Below are 18,416 nucleotides of genomic sequence, written 5' to 3' on the forward strand. Positions count from 1 at the left end.
CCAATTAAGTGCCTTCCAGCATGATTGCTACTTGATTGTCTTTTACTTACCCCCTGCAGACAACTGTCCGAGGAAAATGCTAATCTCCAGGAATATGTTGAGAAAGAAACCCAGGAGAAGAAGAGATTGAGCCGGACCAACGAAGAGCTACTTTGGAAACTCCAGACTGGGGACCCAACCAGTCCTGTTAAACTGTCCCCCACATCCCCGGTTTACCGTGGCTCCTCCTCGGGACCCTCCTCTCCAGCCAGAGTCAGCACGACGCCCAGATGACGCCACCCCGCAACCCGTAGGAGCTGCGTCTCCTGTCCACCCACTGGTTCCAACTCGAGGGGTATTGAGCAGGGGCTGGCCACGGCTGCCCTGCGCGCATGCTCAGTAGCTGCATACCTGCACCCTAGGCGGAGTGTCTTCTGGTCCCCGTGTAAGACTGTCTTGGTGTCGGAGGAAAGTGTTACCAGTAGTGTCGATGTGCAAACGTTTGACCGTAGGTAGTCAAGAGAAAGAACCAAATTTCACTTGTTTTTGAGCAATGAACTTTCACTGCAGAATTTCAGGTTAGTTACAAACAGCTCAGTTTTGAATATACATTGAATAATCATTGTGTACTGCACCAATATGTGTGTATATTCAGACAGATGGATATACACAGGCGGCGATTCTGATTTGCATTTTTTATAACACGAAGTGCTGACATATTTTGATGAAGGTCAGCATTTTTCTAACTTGTGCCTAAGAATTATTGGGAAATGAAAATGCATTTCTACCTAGCTTCCCAGGAATATTTCTACCCAAAATAGAAAAAGGAAAAAAAAAAAAAGATACAGAGAAGAAGCGCCTTTCAAACTACCACCAAGTGGTACTCTATTTAACACAAACACCAGCGATTTGTGAACGGTAACTGCCTTTGCAACAATCAGCTTCTTAGTCAACATGATGTGAGGTCACTGTTATTCCAGTCACAAATTTTAATTATTAATATTCCTGTCATGAGTGAATAAGAGAGGGAGAGAGCAGTGGGAAACCCTGCAGGGGTTAGCATTTTGTAGCTGTTACTTATGACCACGAGCCATCTCTAGTCTTGTAAACACAAGTTTGGCTTCTTAAATGGCATCTTGGAATCTGTCCTTAAGGTATTGCAGCCCTGGGAAAATATGGAAGAGCATGACCTTCTAGAGTGAGGGTTAGGATGACCTTGGCGCTCGACCCTCACAAGAGAAAGCTGATAGGGTCTGTATTTTGAATAAGCACTGAGGAAGAAAACATCTCTGGAATTGCATCTGGTCTGCTCTGATGTGATGCTGTAAGTGGTCAACCCACCAAAATAGGACCCTCAGACCCCCCACTTCATAAACAGCCCCCTCTTCAGTTTGGTTCTGTAACTCAACCCCATCACAGTACATTCAGATGACTCAGGGGTTCTAGCAGGAGCTCCCAGAAAACCAACTCTTCTGTGCTGGGAGGATCAGTTCCAAGCTTTGCTAGGTCATCACATGTCCTCCCAGAAACACAGACAGGCTTTCTGCTGGATGGTGGAGCTGTGCCACCGCTGACAGTGGTCCCCTTTTAGACCTAGGACGTTCTTGCCACCTTGGGGCCCAGTGAAATGGGCTGCCGGCAGTCTCGGCTACTGGGCTGGCATTTGTTTCTGAAATGATAGAATTAGAATGTGAAAAAGGTATTCTTGTAGTGCTGTGGAAGATTAGGAGCATGACACACAGAGAAAGTAGTTTTAACAGTTGAAATAATGATGATGATGCCTTTGTTTCCTGTTTGTAACACTCTCTCCCTTGAAATTGGCCCAGCGCTGGGCTGTCTTGGAGAATGCGCAAGGCAAGCAGGTCACAAGCAAGGCCCCACAGGCCAGAGCCAGGGAGCAGGGAAGGCAGCCCTTGAAGGGGTGACCAGGGCCCCACCTGTTTGGTGCACACGTGACCATGCAGACACACCTGGTCTGTGTCCCTAGCATGAGTCCAGGTCAGGCTTCCTGGCCTCCAGTACATCTCATTTCTTGAAACCTCCTCAGGTCCTTGCCCATCCTGGGGACATACACCATAGACACACATTGAAGAAACATTTTTTGAGTGGCTCTGCATGACGCTGTGTTATTAAGTTGGGCATTCCACTAGAGTAGATCCTACCACGTTGACTAAATACACGATTATTTATTGTTTTAGCAGGCATCACCTGCAAACACAAGTTGGGCAGTAGTTCAGCTCTTCCAGTTAGAAACTCCTTCCAGAAGGGCACCTGCTAAATGCAGTTACACAGCAATACGGATTTCAGTGTTATGTTAGAATGTGGTACCGTGTGTTAGCCTATTGCAGTCAAAGTCGTAGTGATGCTAGAGCTAAGTAATCTTTCCTTAGGTGGACTAGGACTTTACCCTAGCAGCCCTGACCTTGGGTACGTGAGCCTTCCCACATGGCCCTGGATTCTTTCTGTCCCAGGACTCCTACCCCCAAGCAAATGGGGTGGCAGATGGCTGTGCCTCCCCCCACCCCCATCACTGCTTCCCACACACCATTAGGACTTGGAAATCTCTCACCCTGAAAGTTCCCTCTCCCCAGGCAGGAGCTGTTTCCTCCTCCAGACGCTGAGCCTCCCTGCCATCCTCAGACCCATCAAACCACACCCACCTCTCCAACTCTCCTCTGTGTTTGGGTACCCCTGCCCTCAAGCCACCACACACCATTCCCCAGGAAGAGATTTGGTTGGGTGTCAGGTCGCGGAGGGTGCTGGCGGGAGGTTCCACTTGCTGATTATCTGAATGGGGTCACACATTTCTCTGGCCCCTCCAGTTTCTGTGTTGCATATTTGTGTTTGAAGCATATTAAAATTCACTTGAGGGAGCCTCTGTGAGATGCCCTTGGTGTAACTAACTGTCCCTCTCAGGCTTAAGGAAATCCAGGCTGGGGAAGGGAGGCCAGGGAGGCCAGGGAGGTGTTTGGCAGGGTGGGCTCCTGTTCTAGGTGTGGGTGGGCAGTCATCGAGTCTCAACAACCCCCACCCCACTCCAACTCAGCAATCTGTGGGCCCCACACCCATCTTGCCAGTGCAAGATCTTCAGCAACCCAGACTGGATTTCAGGGAGCTCGGTGGCTTTGCTCTGCTCTTCAAGGCTGGTTGGGGTGGGGTGGGGTAGGAAAAGGGTGAAAAATAAAGTGTAATCCCTTCATCACCAACTTCAATTCAGATGTGGATGGGTGTATGCTCTACGTCTGCCCACTTGAATCTGGATCATCACGAGCTGTCTTGGTGGGGATGAGCCTTCCTGGGGTGGTGGCCACCATCACCATGCTGCAGACCTGGGCACCCGAGAGGCACTAGGACTCTCCCGAGAACACCAGCCCACATTGCAACCTGAAAGTCTTTGCTGCCCTCCTCCGCCTCAAGTTGAGCCAGCCTGACCCTGCACGCGCCTGCACTGTGGGTCACCAGAGAGATGACAAGTAGCTTTGCAAGGCATACAGGAGTGGCAGCAATTTTAGGGAGACTTGAGCACGTCAGCCCTCCTGAAGACTTACTAAACCAGAGTCCCTTTCCGGATACTCCTGGCTCGCTGAGGAATACTGCAGGACTCTCCTCTCTATCAGTCCTGCTTGCAGGTGGCTGAAACCTCCTGCCTACTATTAATGATCTGCTTGTCACCATCCTAACCTGTTAGTTTTTTAAGGGGTATCTAGTGCCCCCTGCTTTTATCATAGCCACCTTCCATTGTCCTGTGCCCCCATGTGAGGTCAATAAGGCCAGGGCCATGCTGCCTCCTAACAAAGAGCAAACCATGGCCTCAGGGTGGATGGGAGCAGCCAGCCTCAGCTTCCCATGGGGTGGGGAGGGAGGATGGCAGGGCCTGCAGCCCCTCTCACGGCAGCCAGCCAACACCTTCCAGATCACAGCTCAAGACACCTCCGTGCCGGTGCCTGGACCCAGGCTAGTTGTCACTGTGGGCTGGTGGGAGGCTTGGTGCATCTCTGCAGGAAGGGAGCCATGGAGAGAGGCTCAGGTAAAAGCCCTGGACCTGGTCCCCCGCCACCCGTGGACCCACCCCTGCCCCTGCTGGCATTGCAGGTAGAGCTCAGCTGCCTCCCACTGACGGCATCAGAGGGACTGGGCCCTCACCCATGCATGGCGATCAAAGCCCGCCACCCTACTCACTTGAGCGTGTGGGTCAAATGGTCAAATGCTTAAAAACGCATTGCCACTAACAGCTGGCAGACACGCTGTTTGGGTTGCTAAAATAAGGTGATCAGATCCCTTGCATTTGCTAAATAGATATTTTTACAGTCTGCTGCTTTTCCACCTCTTGTTTCAAACCTCCTTAACGCAGGACCTGGGTGTTCTGAGCGCACAGCCCCGTCCTGTTCCCTCGGCAAGATGGGAAGGTGTGATCAGGAGAGGCAGGCTAATCTGGCCCGCTGCCAAGTCTGTACCTCTTCCCAGCAGCGCCAGCGCCAAACTGGGGTCACAGTCTCTGCAGCCCACTCCCACAGTCCCTCCCCCCCTCCAACTACCGTGCTTGGCTAAGTGAGCACTGAATAAGTGACGTTGTTGCTTTAAGGAGTAACAATTTGAAGCATCCCGGGGGAGTTCAAACCATTCGGCTTCTGGTTTTCCCATCTCAGTCCTGATCCTCTGGGATTAGGTCGTTGGCCATACTGAGCAGCCCAGAGGAGCCCTTCATTAGTGAGGTGCGACATGTTTTGTTCCCTAAGCCTTTCCTCGTGTTGCATTGGTGACTGTGTTTATGAATGGTGGGTCAACTTAATTTGGTAAAACTAAACTGTTGCCTTTTGAAGGGCCACAGGTCACCTGCAGTTGGGTTTTCAACCCTCTCTCTCAACTAGGGGAAGGCTACACTAGAATAGGGGAATTCAGAGGACGCAGCCTGCCCCAGCCTGTAGCCTGTTGAATTCCTTCTGCGGCTGTCACGCTGTTAGGGGACAGCTATCGATTCACCAGATGTGTTCACAGCAAGCCACACAAAGGAAGACTTTCTCATACTATTGCTCATGTTATTTCCCCTCTATCCTGAACACATACTATGTGTGTCCAGACTGGAATCACTCCTCTGGCACTGAAGAGCCTGACCTGGTTTTCTAAGACACTGCTGAAACCCCACGGGGAGACGCCTCAGGCTGCCTGCAGGGCACCGCATTGGCCACTAGGTGGCAGTGTGGTGCCGCGGGAACCTGGCTGCACCTTGCCGCAGCTGAGGTGGGTTCTTAGCAAACACTGGCACCAAACCAGTAGAAACACCTGCCCGTTGTCATTTCCCAGTTCTAGGACCCGCTGGGAAATCTGAATACGTTGTAAGCGGACCCATCTGGTAAGCCAGGTTTTGAGCTCAAAAGCTCTTGCAAGTTTTCAGCAGAAACTTTAACAGTGAAGTTACCCCAGGGAGGGAAAGTACAAAGGAGACTCTGCCTGCCTGTCTGTCCCGGAGACGCTGCAGCCCCGGGGCAGGATGGGATGCCTCTTCCAAGCTCTTTGATCTACCATGCCATATTGTCAGCAGAGCACTTGTTGATTATCCTACAACATTCCCGAGCATGTGGGCGGGCTATGCATCAGCTGAGAAAACACAAAGGTTAGGTCTCATCTTGTTGGCAGGGCAAAGGAGCTTCCAGTGTAATCACTGAAGCGTCGTTTAGGAGATTAATTTCAGGACCACTCAACCAAATTTGCAACTAGTGCAAGAAAATGGGGGAAGTGAGAAATCAAGAAGTATTAACCACCACACTCCCTCCCCCGCCCGTCCCTGCTATGGTGCACCATCTTCTCTGAGGAACAAGCCATGTTTTGTGGAAGCGTGATTAGTGGAGCGGGTTTTGCTGCGCTGACAGCCAAGTCCTTCAGCAGATGAGCACCCTTTTGCTGACGGTCTAATGGCACCAAGACCTCTGAAACCCAAACCCAAGCTTAGTGTAGTGGGAGATGGGGACACTGCACCAGTGGACCCGCAATGAGGGTCCCAGGAACTCACTCCCTGGCTGAGGTAACAATGGTTGGGATGAGGATTCCCACTAGATGGCTGAAGGAAAGGGGGGCAGTAGGGGACCCTACTGTGGGAAAACAGCAAGAGCCCAAAGAGCAAAAGCCGGGGCTCTTCACGGGGCATTGCGATGCCTGGGGCCCAGTCTAGAGCGGGAATTCTTGAGATCACACAGTGCATACTGAAGCCACAGACAAATTTATTAGACTTTGCGGAAGCATCAGATAATGTACCACAAAATAGTTTGATTTTACAACATAGGGTATGGGAGGAAGTTGTCAATGTACAGTGTTAGCTGCAAAAATGGGATACAGAGGTTTCACATTTTTTAAAGGCAATGGAGAATAGTTATGCTCGTCTTTAAAATAAAAACAGGAGGGAGCAGCAGAGACCAACCTGATTTGTATCTAGCATCAGAATCATAGTATCACAATTATAAGAAACTATAAGAAAACTATTAGAAAAATAGAACATCAAACAAGCAAAAGATACTATACAATTTACATAATAAAAAACTCTTAACAAATGGCTTCAAGTTCAGTAGAAGAAAGTTTACTGGCGACCCCACAGTTCTCCAGGCTTGACCATGAACCAGCCCTCGTAGGGGCCTTGCACCTTGTGTTCCTTCAACCCATGGACATTGAAAGGCACAACTTAAGCAGGAAACTTAAATATATATTACAACTTCTCATGGGAAAATAAGTCCCAAACTTAAAAACCTTGTCATCTAGAGAGACGAAATCATACACTTTGTCAAAGACTGAACGTGTCTTCCTAGCCCTGCTTCCCAAGCCAGCCAGACAGGCCGAGGCTGAGAGAATCCCCTGGACTTTACAGCCACAGTCTCATCTCCCTGGGGGTCTTCAGGGCAGTCGAGGGGTGCTGGCGTGCTGCTGCCAACTGTGCCCCAGGCACGTGAAGGGTGGGCATCCCTGTGAAAGAGAACACTGCTGCTTGGTGACCAGAGGGGCCCCAGGGACTCTGGAGGTTTTTGTTTTGTGTTTTTTGCCTTAAAACTCCATCCAGCATCATTATTACCGTGATGAAGTACGGGATGTAGCTTCTCATGCCACGGGATCAATAAAGCATTTCATTGCCAAAACAGGTGGTAACAGCACCCTGTCTTCTCTCCACAAGGAGTGTGACGTACAATACCCTCATTGTGATGACAAACATATACTTTAAATTACACATAGCCAGTCTAAGTAACACGCATTTTGTTCCGTAACACATACATATTTAGTTCCAACGAAGTTCATGCTGATGGTTCTGCTGACATCACACCCCACACGCACGAGTGCGGCCGAGCCGGTCAACACGCCTCTCCACACAGTCACACCGAGGCGGGCCTGGCGTGCGGCCCCTCACGCGGTTCTCGGGCGTCAACAGAACCCTCAGCTGACAGACATGTAGAAATGGGATGTACACATCAGGAAAGGTGGGTCCTGGTGCATAGCACCAGGTATTCCCTCGTGTCAAGGCCTCCAAGTTCCTATGAACTCTCCAGGTTGGGGGGGTGAGGTCGTGGAGGCGTGTCCACGCTCACCTGAGGAGCCAGCCTGCCACCTGCAGTCAGTTCTGTCTCCATTGTCTGGCGGGAGGCCATGCCACGCAGGAAGGTAAAACCCGGTCTGAACGCCATAGTGGGGTCAGAAGAAGATCCCACGGAATGCCCTTCCCACCCAGCTCAGAAGACGGGCGTCCAGAGTCCGCTGGGTGGCGCACTTCATCCAGGGAGAAGAGGCTGTGCCCAAGGTGTAGAGCGGGTGTGTCAGGATCTGGGGGCCCGGGACAGCCCACGAGCTGACCATCAGGGGCGCACCACAGGCAAGAGGGCCCGTGTCCAAACCACGGTATGAGCGTCAGACCAGGTATCACCGGACACTTAATGAAACAAACCCTAAGTGGGGAAGGGGGAGATGTGGTGACTGCCAGAGGTCAAAGTTTCGCATTCTTTCTGAAATGCCCTGGGAAAGATGCTCCATCAGCCTTCCCTTGGTTTGGGAAAACAACGTTGGGATGAAGGGTAAGAACAAGTGATGTGGGATGTGCCGAGGCCCCTTGTAGAAGGGCACCAAGTCTCACCTGCCCACTACCCATCAGCTTTCCTGGAAAACACCCTACCTCTTGCATTTCAGGGGGCCCCAGGGGTCCTCTGGTGTCCCAGGGGTTCTCGTTTGCTTTGTGGGTTTTTATGCGATCATGGAAACACGAAGGGCAGGCATGACCGGAGGCGGGCGGGGAGGCCCACTCACCACCAGGGGGTCTCTCCACTGTGAGTCCCTGGCGCCAAGGCAGATAGGAGCAGACACCATCCTCCAGGGGCGTGTCTCTAGAAACGTGGAATTTCTGACATTGTAGGAAAATATTGGCCAAGTCATGAAACTGAGAGCCTGATTCTTGTTTTGAGGGTGGGGGTGAGGTTGGAGTTATGAGATGGGATGAGGTCGGAGTGATGCCGGTGGGTACTTTGGGTGGGTGTGGGTGGCAGGAGCGAAGGGCATCTTAAGCAGCAGCTCACTGACACTGTGGGGATCCCCGTGAGCACCCTTCCTTCCAGCACTGCCCTCCACTCAGAAACGCGGCCACTGCACAGAAGCTGTTTCAACAAGGGCCCGGCGACCACCCAACTGCCTGTCCTTCCCCACCTGTCCTCCGCCCCTGCCGGGCCTTCTCCAGTCACCAGGGTCATGCCTCCAGCGCAGCCCAGCAAGGCTTTGGGCCGAGGCCAGCAAGGATAGACTCGTTCTGCGAAACACTGTAGAGGGAAAGTCGCCTTTCCCCTCACAGAACGACAGACGCGGAGAGAATGAAACGTCAACTGTAAACACAATCTCTTGGATGCTGTCTCACACAGAGATTTCAGGCAGACGGAGAAAGTGGGGTGGGGGGTCGGGGGGGTAACTTCCCCTCCACTATTTCTGGAACCCCACTCAAGTTCTCTTTGTGGATGTGGAAAAATAACAGAAACATCAAGTAAACAGCTCAGAGAAGACAGCCCAAGAAAACAGCAGAGAGCTAAAACCCAACAAAATAAGTTAATATTTATCAAAATATTTTACAGCACCAATCAATATAAATTTCAATACCTTTCTTTGGAAATCCAAGCTTTGGGCTCTGATGATCCTCCCTCTGAAACATTCACAAATATTAGAAGTTTCTGGCAAGGTGACCATGGTCTGGGACAAAAGCTGAGCCCTTCCCCCCCTCCAGAGGATGAACCCAACCTTTTGGTTCTCCCACTCATCCCTGCCTTTCTCTCCAAGAACAGCCTGATGCAGAGGGAGGGCAAGTGCTGTCCACTCATCAAGCTTCTTTGACCAGATTTGTGTAAAGCCACAGGGGGACGAAATGGGTAGCTAAGCTTTAAAGCAGCATTTGTATTTTCTGCAGCCCGAAATATCTGCGTCTCTCACCTACCTTCAGCACGGGGCCCTCCTGTCTCCTGAACGACACTAACTGGAAGACGTAACAGCTGCTCTAGTTTCCTCTGCCCCCTCCCACCCCCGCCCCAGGAGTGTGTGACAGCCGCGGGTGCCCCGGCACCAGGGGCAGGAGTGTGCTGTGCACGGGACACCGGGTCAGCCGCAGGGCTGAGGGCAGCAGGAGGGCAGGGTGAGTTTCGCCCGTCTACAAATTTGCAGCATTTTGACAAAATACATGGGAGAGAAAGCAATATGACCCCAAGTTGTCTTGGGTGTGGGCCCCACACCTTGAGCAAAACACCAATACCATGCGGTGCCTATTTGTCCACTTTCCAAGTGAACAATGTTAAGTGCCACTTAATTTGATGGGGTGAGTCACAACCACTAACAGGACTTGACTGGATCACAGAGAAGACGGGGTCACAGATGGCATGTCATGGGTCAGAATGACCATGAGGACCTGCCATTATGACCTCAGAACAGGTGGACACCTGCCCTGAAATCTTAGAAGACCCAGGAAACTGACCTACAAGCATCAGAAGGCAGAATTTCATGAAAGAGAAAGACTCAGAAGGCATTCTAAGTCCTGCTAATGTGAGGCCGGCCCTTCATAAATACGTCGTCACGTTCCAGTTAGGCAGGACACAGCCAGTGGTGAGAGGCCAGAAGCAGCAACACCCGATGGGCCAGGAGGTGACACGGTGGCAAGGGCGTGAGGCACACGCGGCGTTCAGGCCCAGTCTCCCAGGCCTCGGGCCTGGCGCCACAGAGCGCGCCCTCTCCTCCTGCTGCTGCCAGACTGTGCTGAGGCCAAGGAGCAAAGGGAAAGGGGAGCAGCGTGGGGGGAGACCATTCTAACCCCCCTAACAACTCAGAGGGCAGGAGAGCACAAAGCCAGTTTTGTTTTCCTTTTCGTCAAGCAAATTGCTGTCCTTTGGCTCTGGGTAGAACTTCAGGAAATAAGACTAGTTTCGTGGTACGCATCTAGAGTCTGCTGTTTGGGGCTGAGCGGGGCGAGGCTACGTTAAGTGTGGAGTATGCACATTTCCAGTACCCAAACAGTCCTGGGGCTGGAGGGGGGGGGGGTGCAGAGCTGCATAGCCCCGTGAAAGGGAAGCCAGGGTTCCCAAGGTAAGAAAAGAAGGTGACCTCCTTTCTGCCTGAGGCCTCAGCAGGCAGAGAGGCACTGAGCTGGCGAGGAGGGGCAGAGCTGCTTTCTTGGTTTAAAGGGAAGTTGGCGACACAGTGGCCCATCACAGTCCCAGCCAGGGAGCTAGGGGCAGCCGGAGCCTGTGAGCCCCCGCAGAGCGAGTTCGGGCCGGACATGTGACTGTGGGCTGAGACTGCAGTTCAAGTAGTTGCACCTTCTGTTGCATCGGGGCTCTGTGGATGTGGGTGGCTCCTGCTGCACGGGTGGAGAGAAAGGTGCTTCCGTGCCACCCTGGGGCATCCCTCAGGGCTGCTGCCACTTCTGGGGGGTGCGGCTCTGTGTCATTTGCAGTGGTCCAAATTGCCGTCAGGAGTCCTTGCTTGGTCAGCGGCCAGGGATGCCTCCACACTGTGCCACAGACCATAGCCAAAGTAGATGGTGAAGCCTGTGGGCCGAGAGCAAAGAGCAGGCTTGAGCAGAGAGAGGGTCTCGGGGACGCTGGCAGAGGACAGTCTCTCCACGCTGCCGCTAGCCTGAGCAGAGTAAGCGGGCCTCGGGGGCTGACGCCCTACGTTTGGAGAAATAGCACGGCTTTTCAGGCAGGGTCGGTAAAGGTTCCCCTCTCCCACCTATGTGCAAGCCAGGTGCACGCTTTCCTTCCAGAGAGCCTCACGCTCCAATGCCTGAGCAGGGAGCTGCCAGGCTGGGGACAGCTGTCCCACTGACCACTCTCCTGGATTGGTGCTCTAGGACCACTTGGAGCCAGGACAAATATTCCAGAAGTCTCACTGTTCCCAGAAAGGACAGGATTCCCCACAGCACGGGGCTCCCCAGCTTCCTCACACTGACAGTACCATCTGACAACTTTCTCTGTGTAAGGGGTGGTCAGGTCACAGGTGGTATCATATATGGGGGGGGGGCGCACATATGAAACACGGGATTGTAGATGTTTTAGGGAATCTAAAGGTTTACGGGGCCCAGGCATCTGTGCTTCCAGCCTCCAGAGGAAGGTGGGACAGGAGATGAGGCTGAGAAGTGATCAGCACTGAAGTGCAGGAAAGAACTGAAGCTCTGAGGCCCAGAGCCTTCTGCCAGGGGTGCTCAAGGGTAGGTGCCCTCCTCTCCTCTAGCAGTACAAGTCTCACTTGCAGACCCCAGGGACAGCCGGTGGGCCAAACACACCCCCACACAGTGCACAGGTTGAGCCAGCTCTTCAGTGTCGGGAGACATTGAATCACACAGTCTAGACTGCAGAAAATGGGGGCAGCAACGTAGCCCCTGAAGATGGATGACAGACAGGTACCTGCCGCTACCCAGGGTTGAGAGACTGGGCAGAAACACTGTCCTGAAGTTACTGACTTTATCAGTGATACTGAGGGGCAAGGGGCAAGGAAAGAAGCTGAGCTGGAGTGGTCAGAGGCCTGAGGAGAGCCGTCATGGTCCCGGGCAGGGGCAGGGTGAGGCTACAACATCCAGCCCCTCTCAGGCCCTCAGGTGCCTGGGGCCTAGTGTCCTCACTGGAGCTGGCAGCCAGACTAAGCTGGATGGGGAGGAGGCACTGCCCAGACTTCCCATTTGGGATGAAGTGACTGGTGCCTAACTCACAGCAGAACCAGAGCCTTATTCTCATCAACACCAAGTTCCTGCCCAGCAACGTTAACTAGTTCAGACAAGAAGCTATGAAAATGAAATATAGGGTCCTCCCTGGTGACCAGCGGGTTAAAGAGCAGCACTGCAAGCTGGCTGTGGCCACTTAAGTGTGAGCTCGATATCACCCCGAGGTGACCCACATGGTGTGGCAGACCTCTCCTGACCCGCCCGCTGCTCCCCTGAGCAGTGTACTTCATCAGTCTGCCTGTTCCGCTCCCCACTCATCTCTGGTGAATCCTCTCACTGCCCCCGCACCTCTGGCCTGTACCCCAGTTCTGTATGCACCAATAAATCTTTTTTTAAAAAATGAAATATCCCTAAAAGGGAGGGGAGGCCCTATAACCTACTATGGGGCCCAGACTATGTTTCTGAGAGAAACATGCTGATGACATGCATCTTCACAAGCATGGAACCTGAGGTGAGGGGGGCTGGATGACAGTGACCAACCGAGCAAGGTGCAGGGCAGATGAATGAGCAGCACAAGCCCTGAGCAGAGGCCCCCAAAAGAGGTCGCCATGTCAGACATACGGGTCACAGTGAAGCCCTAGACCCAACGTACCTATCAGCATCCACACCGCAAACCGAATCCATGTGCCTTGGTCCAGTTGCATCATGAGATAGACGTTCACAAAGATGCTCAGGACAGGAAGCACCGGCAGAAAGGGCACCTGCAGAGAAGGTGAGGTGGTGGTGGCATCAGAACTGACGCGATAGACAGCACAGAGGTATTTGAATCTTTTGAATCTTTCAGCAAAACTGCTCAGGGAAAGAATGTGCACCTGAAAGCCACAAATACACCCCTATACACGCACCTGCAACCACACACAGGCAACTGTTCACAGCTGGGAGGCTTGCTCTAAAGGAAACGCTGTTCTTATTTCCCCCTCTTGCTATGCTGCTGAAGAAGGGACTAGAAGCAGAACTTCCTCATTAACTCTAAAATACACACCTAATATCAGAAGTCTCGGTCATCTCCCAGGCTCAGTTAGGACATGTGATATGTCTGGACAGACACTGATGACAAGTGGCACGAATGAGGTGCCACCTGAGAGAAGCTGGGTCCGCTCCTCTTTCAGCAGGCTCCATGTGTGCCCCGGGGGCCCTGCCACATACTTCCCAGAAGCTCACCAGCAAGTTTTCTCCTCCAGATACCAAGGCCCAGTGAGCGGAGGCCACACAGGGCCAGCCTCCTAGAGGGAGGACCGTGGTCTGTGGCAGAGTAGGAGCGACCCTGCATGCTGGTCGGGCCCAGCTGCTCACCTTGAATGACAGCTTGGTCTTGCTCTCAGGCTGCCTCCAGATGATGGCCGTGACCACAGAGCAGAGAAGCGCAGATCCCGTGAGCAACAAGATGGCCCACAACTCCGCTTTGATCAGGGCCTCCTTTCCAAGTACAGCCACGATACAGAAGGTGATGATAAGCAATGCTAAGAGAAAGTTTTTCTCGAATTCAGTGCTCAACATTTCTCAAGTTCCCACAGATAGCCTCAGTTCTCCCAAAAACCTAAGGAGAGGAAGGCTTCCATCCCGCAGACATCAAGATAGATGCTTGTAACTCCCCTGGTAGCACCCACACTGCTTCCACCCTCATGAACAAAACCATTCAATGTCATCATGCAAGACCTTAAAGACCTTACAGGGAAGGAAAAACTCTTACCTATGAGACTAGTTGAAATGTTCACAATTAGCCCAGAAAATTTAGAAGGTTCCATGTTTTTGGGTGAAAGCATGTTTTTAAAAGAAAATCTCTCTGCTTCTGGTAAAAAGCCTGTCTGGGAATCACTGGTGCTCACCAGTTCATTCTGGTCTACTTGATCTAGCTCATCCATAGTTCTGGCCATCTGGTATACCAGATTAGGCTGCTCTGGCTGATACCTGTAAAGAAACGGACAGCATGAGCACTAGAATACGTTTCGATGACGCAAAAAAGATAAGTCTTCAAATGTTACGTGGCCTAAAACACAAGGAATAAAATGGGAAGAAGATGAAAAGAACGATACATTCTCTAACCAAGCAGAAACAGGGGATCCACCAGGTGCTGGCCTTTTGTTCCTGCTTCTGGACAACATCTCCCTTGATGTCTCTGTTTAAGGACAACATGACCTCCACAGTGAACCAGGCCAGAGGACAGTCCTAAGGCAATTTCTCTTGCTCTGTGAAATAGGACCAGCCCTTGCATACTTCAGATATTAGGTCACTCCTAGCAAAACTATGGCTGTAGGGAACTAAAAGAAAGACAGAAATAGAAAGCAATAACATCAGGATCCCATTTGGTGTAGAGAGCCAGAGAAATGTGTCTGGAGACTGAGGGATTTCAGAAATTCTGTCTGCGTGACTTAATTGGATCAATTTATCTTAAAACTCCAAATGCCTCAAAGTAAATTCTATTGAGCTGGGTGAAGAATGAGCCTGTGGGATGATTTCCAAGACAAGTTACCTGCAAGTAAAGTATTCCTTTTAAATGAAGGTCCTTATCTTGCCACCCAAAATGAAAAGAGCTCAAATCTTTTCTACCAGCTTTGAAAGAGTGCTCTATGAATTATTTTATATACAATCACTTCTAAGAATATATATATATATTTAACCATTAGTTGCACTAATTCATTTATGCAACACCAATCAATCGATGAAGAAAGTGGAGGGACCTTCAGGAAAGATTCCAGCATTGTGGAATCAGTGGTCAGCAAACAAGTTTTGGCTGATTCTACAGCCACGACCAAGATACAACCCAAGTTTTATACAAATTATTTCCTGAGCACGCTAGAAATGGAATGGCAGTTTTGCAAGTATAAATACCTAGAAATAAGGAGGGCCTCACTGGGAGACCAACACTGAGTGTCAACATGAGCCCATGTTCTCATGACAACTGCTAGTTTGGGTTATTCCTGGGAGTGAGGAAACCGGAATCCAGGAGTGCACTTTGGGAGATGGGTACTTGGGCTCCTGAGAACACCAAGACAGCAAGTCATGGCCCACAGCTACTTTACCACAGCTGCCTGGTCTGTATAAGGCTAACACAACCAAACCCTGGCCTGTCTTCCCAAATGTCAACCGTGGCCACTTCCCGCCACGTAATGGAGCTCCTTTCTTCCTCCAGATGCAGTCCAATGAAACATCACCATAACCTGATTCACAAGCATCACAGTGACCTAAGATTTTCTGGAATCTCCCAGTTCCCAGTCCTATCTGTCCCAAGAACCTAGGCCACACTGACATCATTACCTTCAACCCTCAAAATGTCCCAGGGTCCAGGCCCAATCGTTGGGACAAGAACCTATCTATCCTCCCAACTTCTAGTCAGAAAAATGAGGGCACATGACATAGGAGGTGAAGCCAGCACTGATTTTTCTAGGAGGCATTTTTCTAGGATGCTATTAGCCACCAGAGCCAACCTTTCTTTGTCAAGTTCCCAATGGAACAATTATCATCCTACAAGGATATTAAAAGGCTAACAGGGAGCATCCACAATTCTGTTACAGAACCCAGAGATACTGTACATACCGCAAGACCAACACACAGGCAGCCACCAAAGAGTAAGCCAGGAGCGTGCCAATGGACATGAGGTCCACAAGGTCCTTCAGGTCAAAGAGGAAGGCCATCACAGCTGAGGAGACAAACAGCAGGGCGCACTGATGTCAGACATCTCCACATACAACGTCAGAACCACCACCCACCACCATCCAGACCACAGAGGAATGCTTGCCTCCCCAGCCCTGGCCCCTCCCATGAAAAGACATTGCATAAAAGGGTGAAAAGCTCAGGATTAAGTGACAGGCATAGTGCTCAGCATATACTAACAACGGCATTTATATAAAAAATACTTTCATTAGCATGACCTTTTTTGGTCCTCACGGAAACTTTGAAAACCACCTCTACACCACAGATGGAGAAAAGGAAGTTCAGACAGGTTGGGAGTTTTTATCTAAGGTCACACTGCTAGTGAATAGAAAAATTAGGAACTCAGAGACCAGTAAGTCTTCTGTTCCAGCTGACTCAGTCACGTGCATTTATCCATCCACCCACCATCCATGCATGATCCATTGATCATCCATCCATCCTTTCATCCGTCATCCACGTGGCACCCATTGGGAGTGTACCGTCACTGGGTGGCAAGTATACACCATTAAACAGGCCAGATCAGACAGCCCCTGGCCTCCCGGAGTGTACTGCCCCAAGACACATGCAGCTGCAGGCAGTAATAATGAGAAGTAGAGGGAGGCAAACACGGTGCTCTGGGAGCGGTGCTCTGAACACAGGCAGGTAAGGACGGGAAGCAGTGACTCCTAAACAAGTCAGTCCTTTCAACATTACCTCTACTTGAAAAACAAAAAGTACAACCAAAAACTCTTTGTAATAGCTATGACTCTGGATGTCTATTTATGTGGACACATATATCAAATTTCTCATTTAAAAATATTGGGCCCTCCCTGGTGGCACAATGGGTTAGGATGCAGCACTGCAAGCTGGCCGCTGCCGTTTCAGTGCAAGTTTGATCCCTGGCCCTGGAGGTGATCCACATGGCGCGGCAGACCTCTCCTGACCCGCCCGCTGCTCCCCTCAGCAGTGTACTCAATCAATCTGCCTGTTCTGCTCCCTATTCTATCTCTGATGAATCCTCTCACCACGCCTATACCTCTGGCTTGTACCCAATTCTGTATGCATAAATAAATAAATCTTTAGAAAAAGAAAATAATCTGACTTTATCTACTTTAGGGTATTTTCTAAGTCACTTGCCACCGATAAGTTTTAAAACACAAACATGAAACCATTACTTGTCGACAAATGTCTTAAGTTTCTAAAGATTACTGCGACTAAAAACAAATTTAAATTAAGAAAAAATAGGATTACGAACAATGAAGGCCTTCCAGATAATTAGAACAGTTTCTAACTGTTCGAGAGATGTTTGCGCTCCTACTCGGGGAAATTCGAGATCAATGTCTCCCACGCAAGGTGATTTTAGGAAACCAATACCAAATGAAAATAAAGAGTAAGTCCTTGGTTGGTGAATGCTTTACAGTCACCTTAAAGATTATAATCTAATCTCCTTTAATCAGCTAAGGAAGGAAATTAAGTCCAGTTTAATATGATCAAGTTACACATAAATACTAGAAACACTACTTCCAGTTCCTTAATCTCTTAAATGTATTGGTCATATTCTGACACAATGTGCCCCTTAACCCTTCATTGTGATCACTCTCAGGAGTATGGAATTTCACCAAAAAAAATTGCTAAATGATGAAAAACTAGCTTTCTGTCACATGTACATAAACTCACTAAATTAGACACACTTTGCTAAAGGTGTAGTGTGTGTGTGTAAGTGTGTGTGTGTGTTTTGGGGCTACCCTTTGTTTAACTGGTGCCCTAAAACAACACATAGCTCAAAGGTTCTTTCTCGACCAATTCCATTGACCTCTGACGATGGAATCTGTTATTTGATAAGCTAAACTTCCCTTGGGTAAGCAGTCATTTATAAACTTAGGGTGAATGGTTTCCCCAGCAGCCCCCTCAATACCCCCTGGGGTGGAGGCAGCACATTTTGTAAACACTGGTCATCAGGAATCCTCATTTTTCACAGAATTCATGACCTCTGCTACAAGGACACTCAATTTCCACTACTAACAAAATATCTGTCTTGGCTTGTATCATGAGATGAGATGTCTTTTCACCAAAGTCTACTCAAGAAAAAGTAAAGATAAATGGTTTTGAAGGGCAGAGTGAGCACTGTATTGTCTGATGCGAAGAGAGTAATAATAAAATAGTTCAATCTTTCCAGGAATTCCATCATATTGTCTGTAAAACGGGTTTCTGCCTTTTATTGAAAGGCAATTATCTTACAATAAACCAGGTTTCAAGTGTAAAGGTCAAGTATGAAAAAAATCGGTATAAGTCAAGCTATTCCCCTAGGAAGTAACAACTCAACATTTAAATCTGGCATATGACATTAGTCTTCGTTCTTACCAGCAATGGCACCAGAGGTCAATGTGGCGATGATAGGTGTTTTGGTCCTCTCATTGATTTTGGCTAAAAATTTAAATAGCAGTCCATCTTCGGCCATGGCATAGATAACTCGAGGCATGGGAAACATAGAACCTAAGAGACTAGATGGGAGGGAAAAGCAAAATGCATTTCTTTCATCAGCAATAAAGGCAGCCTACTACACAATTCATACAGAAAAGATGGAGCCTGAATCGTCACC

At 50.0% G+C, this 18,416-nt stretch overlaps 2 protein-coding genes across 6 annotated transcripts in view; one reads left to right on the top strand and one right to left on the bottom strand.

The window, feature by feature from the left end:
• Positions 1-3,176, top strand: part of MTUS2 (microtubule associated tumor suppressor candidate 2) — a 417,304-nt gene extending 414,128 nt beyond the window's left edge. For 2 of the 3 annotated variants that reach the window (XM_004680175.2, XM_012723287.1), the window contains one exon: positions 60-3,176. In XM_004680175.2, the coding sequence (XP_004680232.1) occupies positions 60-273 (214 nt within the window). In that variant the 3' untranslated portion in view covers positions 274-3,176. The remainder of the gene's footprint in view (positions 1-59) is intronic. The other variant, XM_004680176.2, reaches the window with a different exon arrangement.
• A 2,998-nt stretch (positions 3,177-6,174) lies between these two features.
• Positions 6,175-18,416, bottom strand: part of SLC7A1 (solute carrier family 7 (cationic amino acid transporter, y+ system), member 1) — a 76,815-nt gene continuing 64,573 nt past the window's right edge. For all 3 annotated transcript variants that reach the window (XM_004680177.2, XM_012723276.1, XM_012723275.1), the window contains 6 exons: positions 18,179-18,318; positions 15,722-15,824; positions 13,878-14,095; positions 13,481-13,647; positions 12,780-12,888; positions 6,175-11,015 (listed from right to left, as the gene is read on the bottom strand). In XM_004680177.2, coding sequence (XP_004680234.1) covers positions 10,912-11,015; positions 12,780-12,888; positions 13,481-13,647; positions 13,878-14,095; positions 15,722-15,824; positions 18,179-18,318 — 841 coding nt within the window. In that variant the 3' untranslated portion in view covers positions 6,175-10,911. The remainder of the gene's footprint in view (positions 11,016-12,779; positions 12,889-13,480; positions 13,648-13,877; positions 14,096-15,721; positions 15,825-18,178; positions 18,319-18,416) is intronic.

Source organism: Condylura cristata, unplaced genomic scaffold (assembly GCF_000260355.1).
Source record: "Condylura cristata isolate star-nosed mole 26May11 unplaced genomic scaffold, ConCri1.0 scaffold00010, whole genome shotgun sequence".
Lineage (NCBI taxonomy): Eukaryota > Metazoa > Chordata > Mammalia > Eulipotyphla > Talpidae > Condylura > Condylura cristata.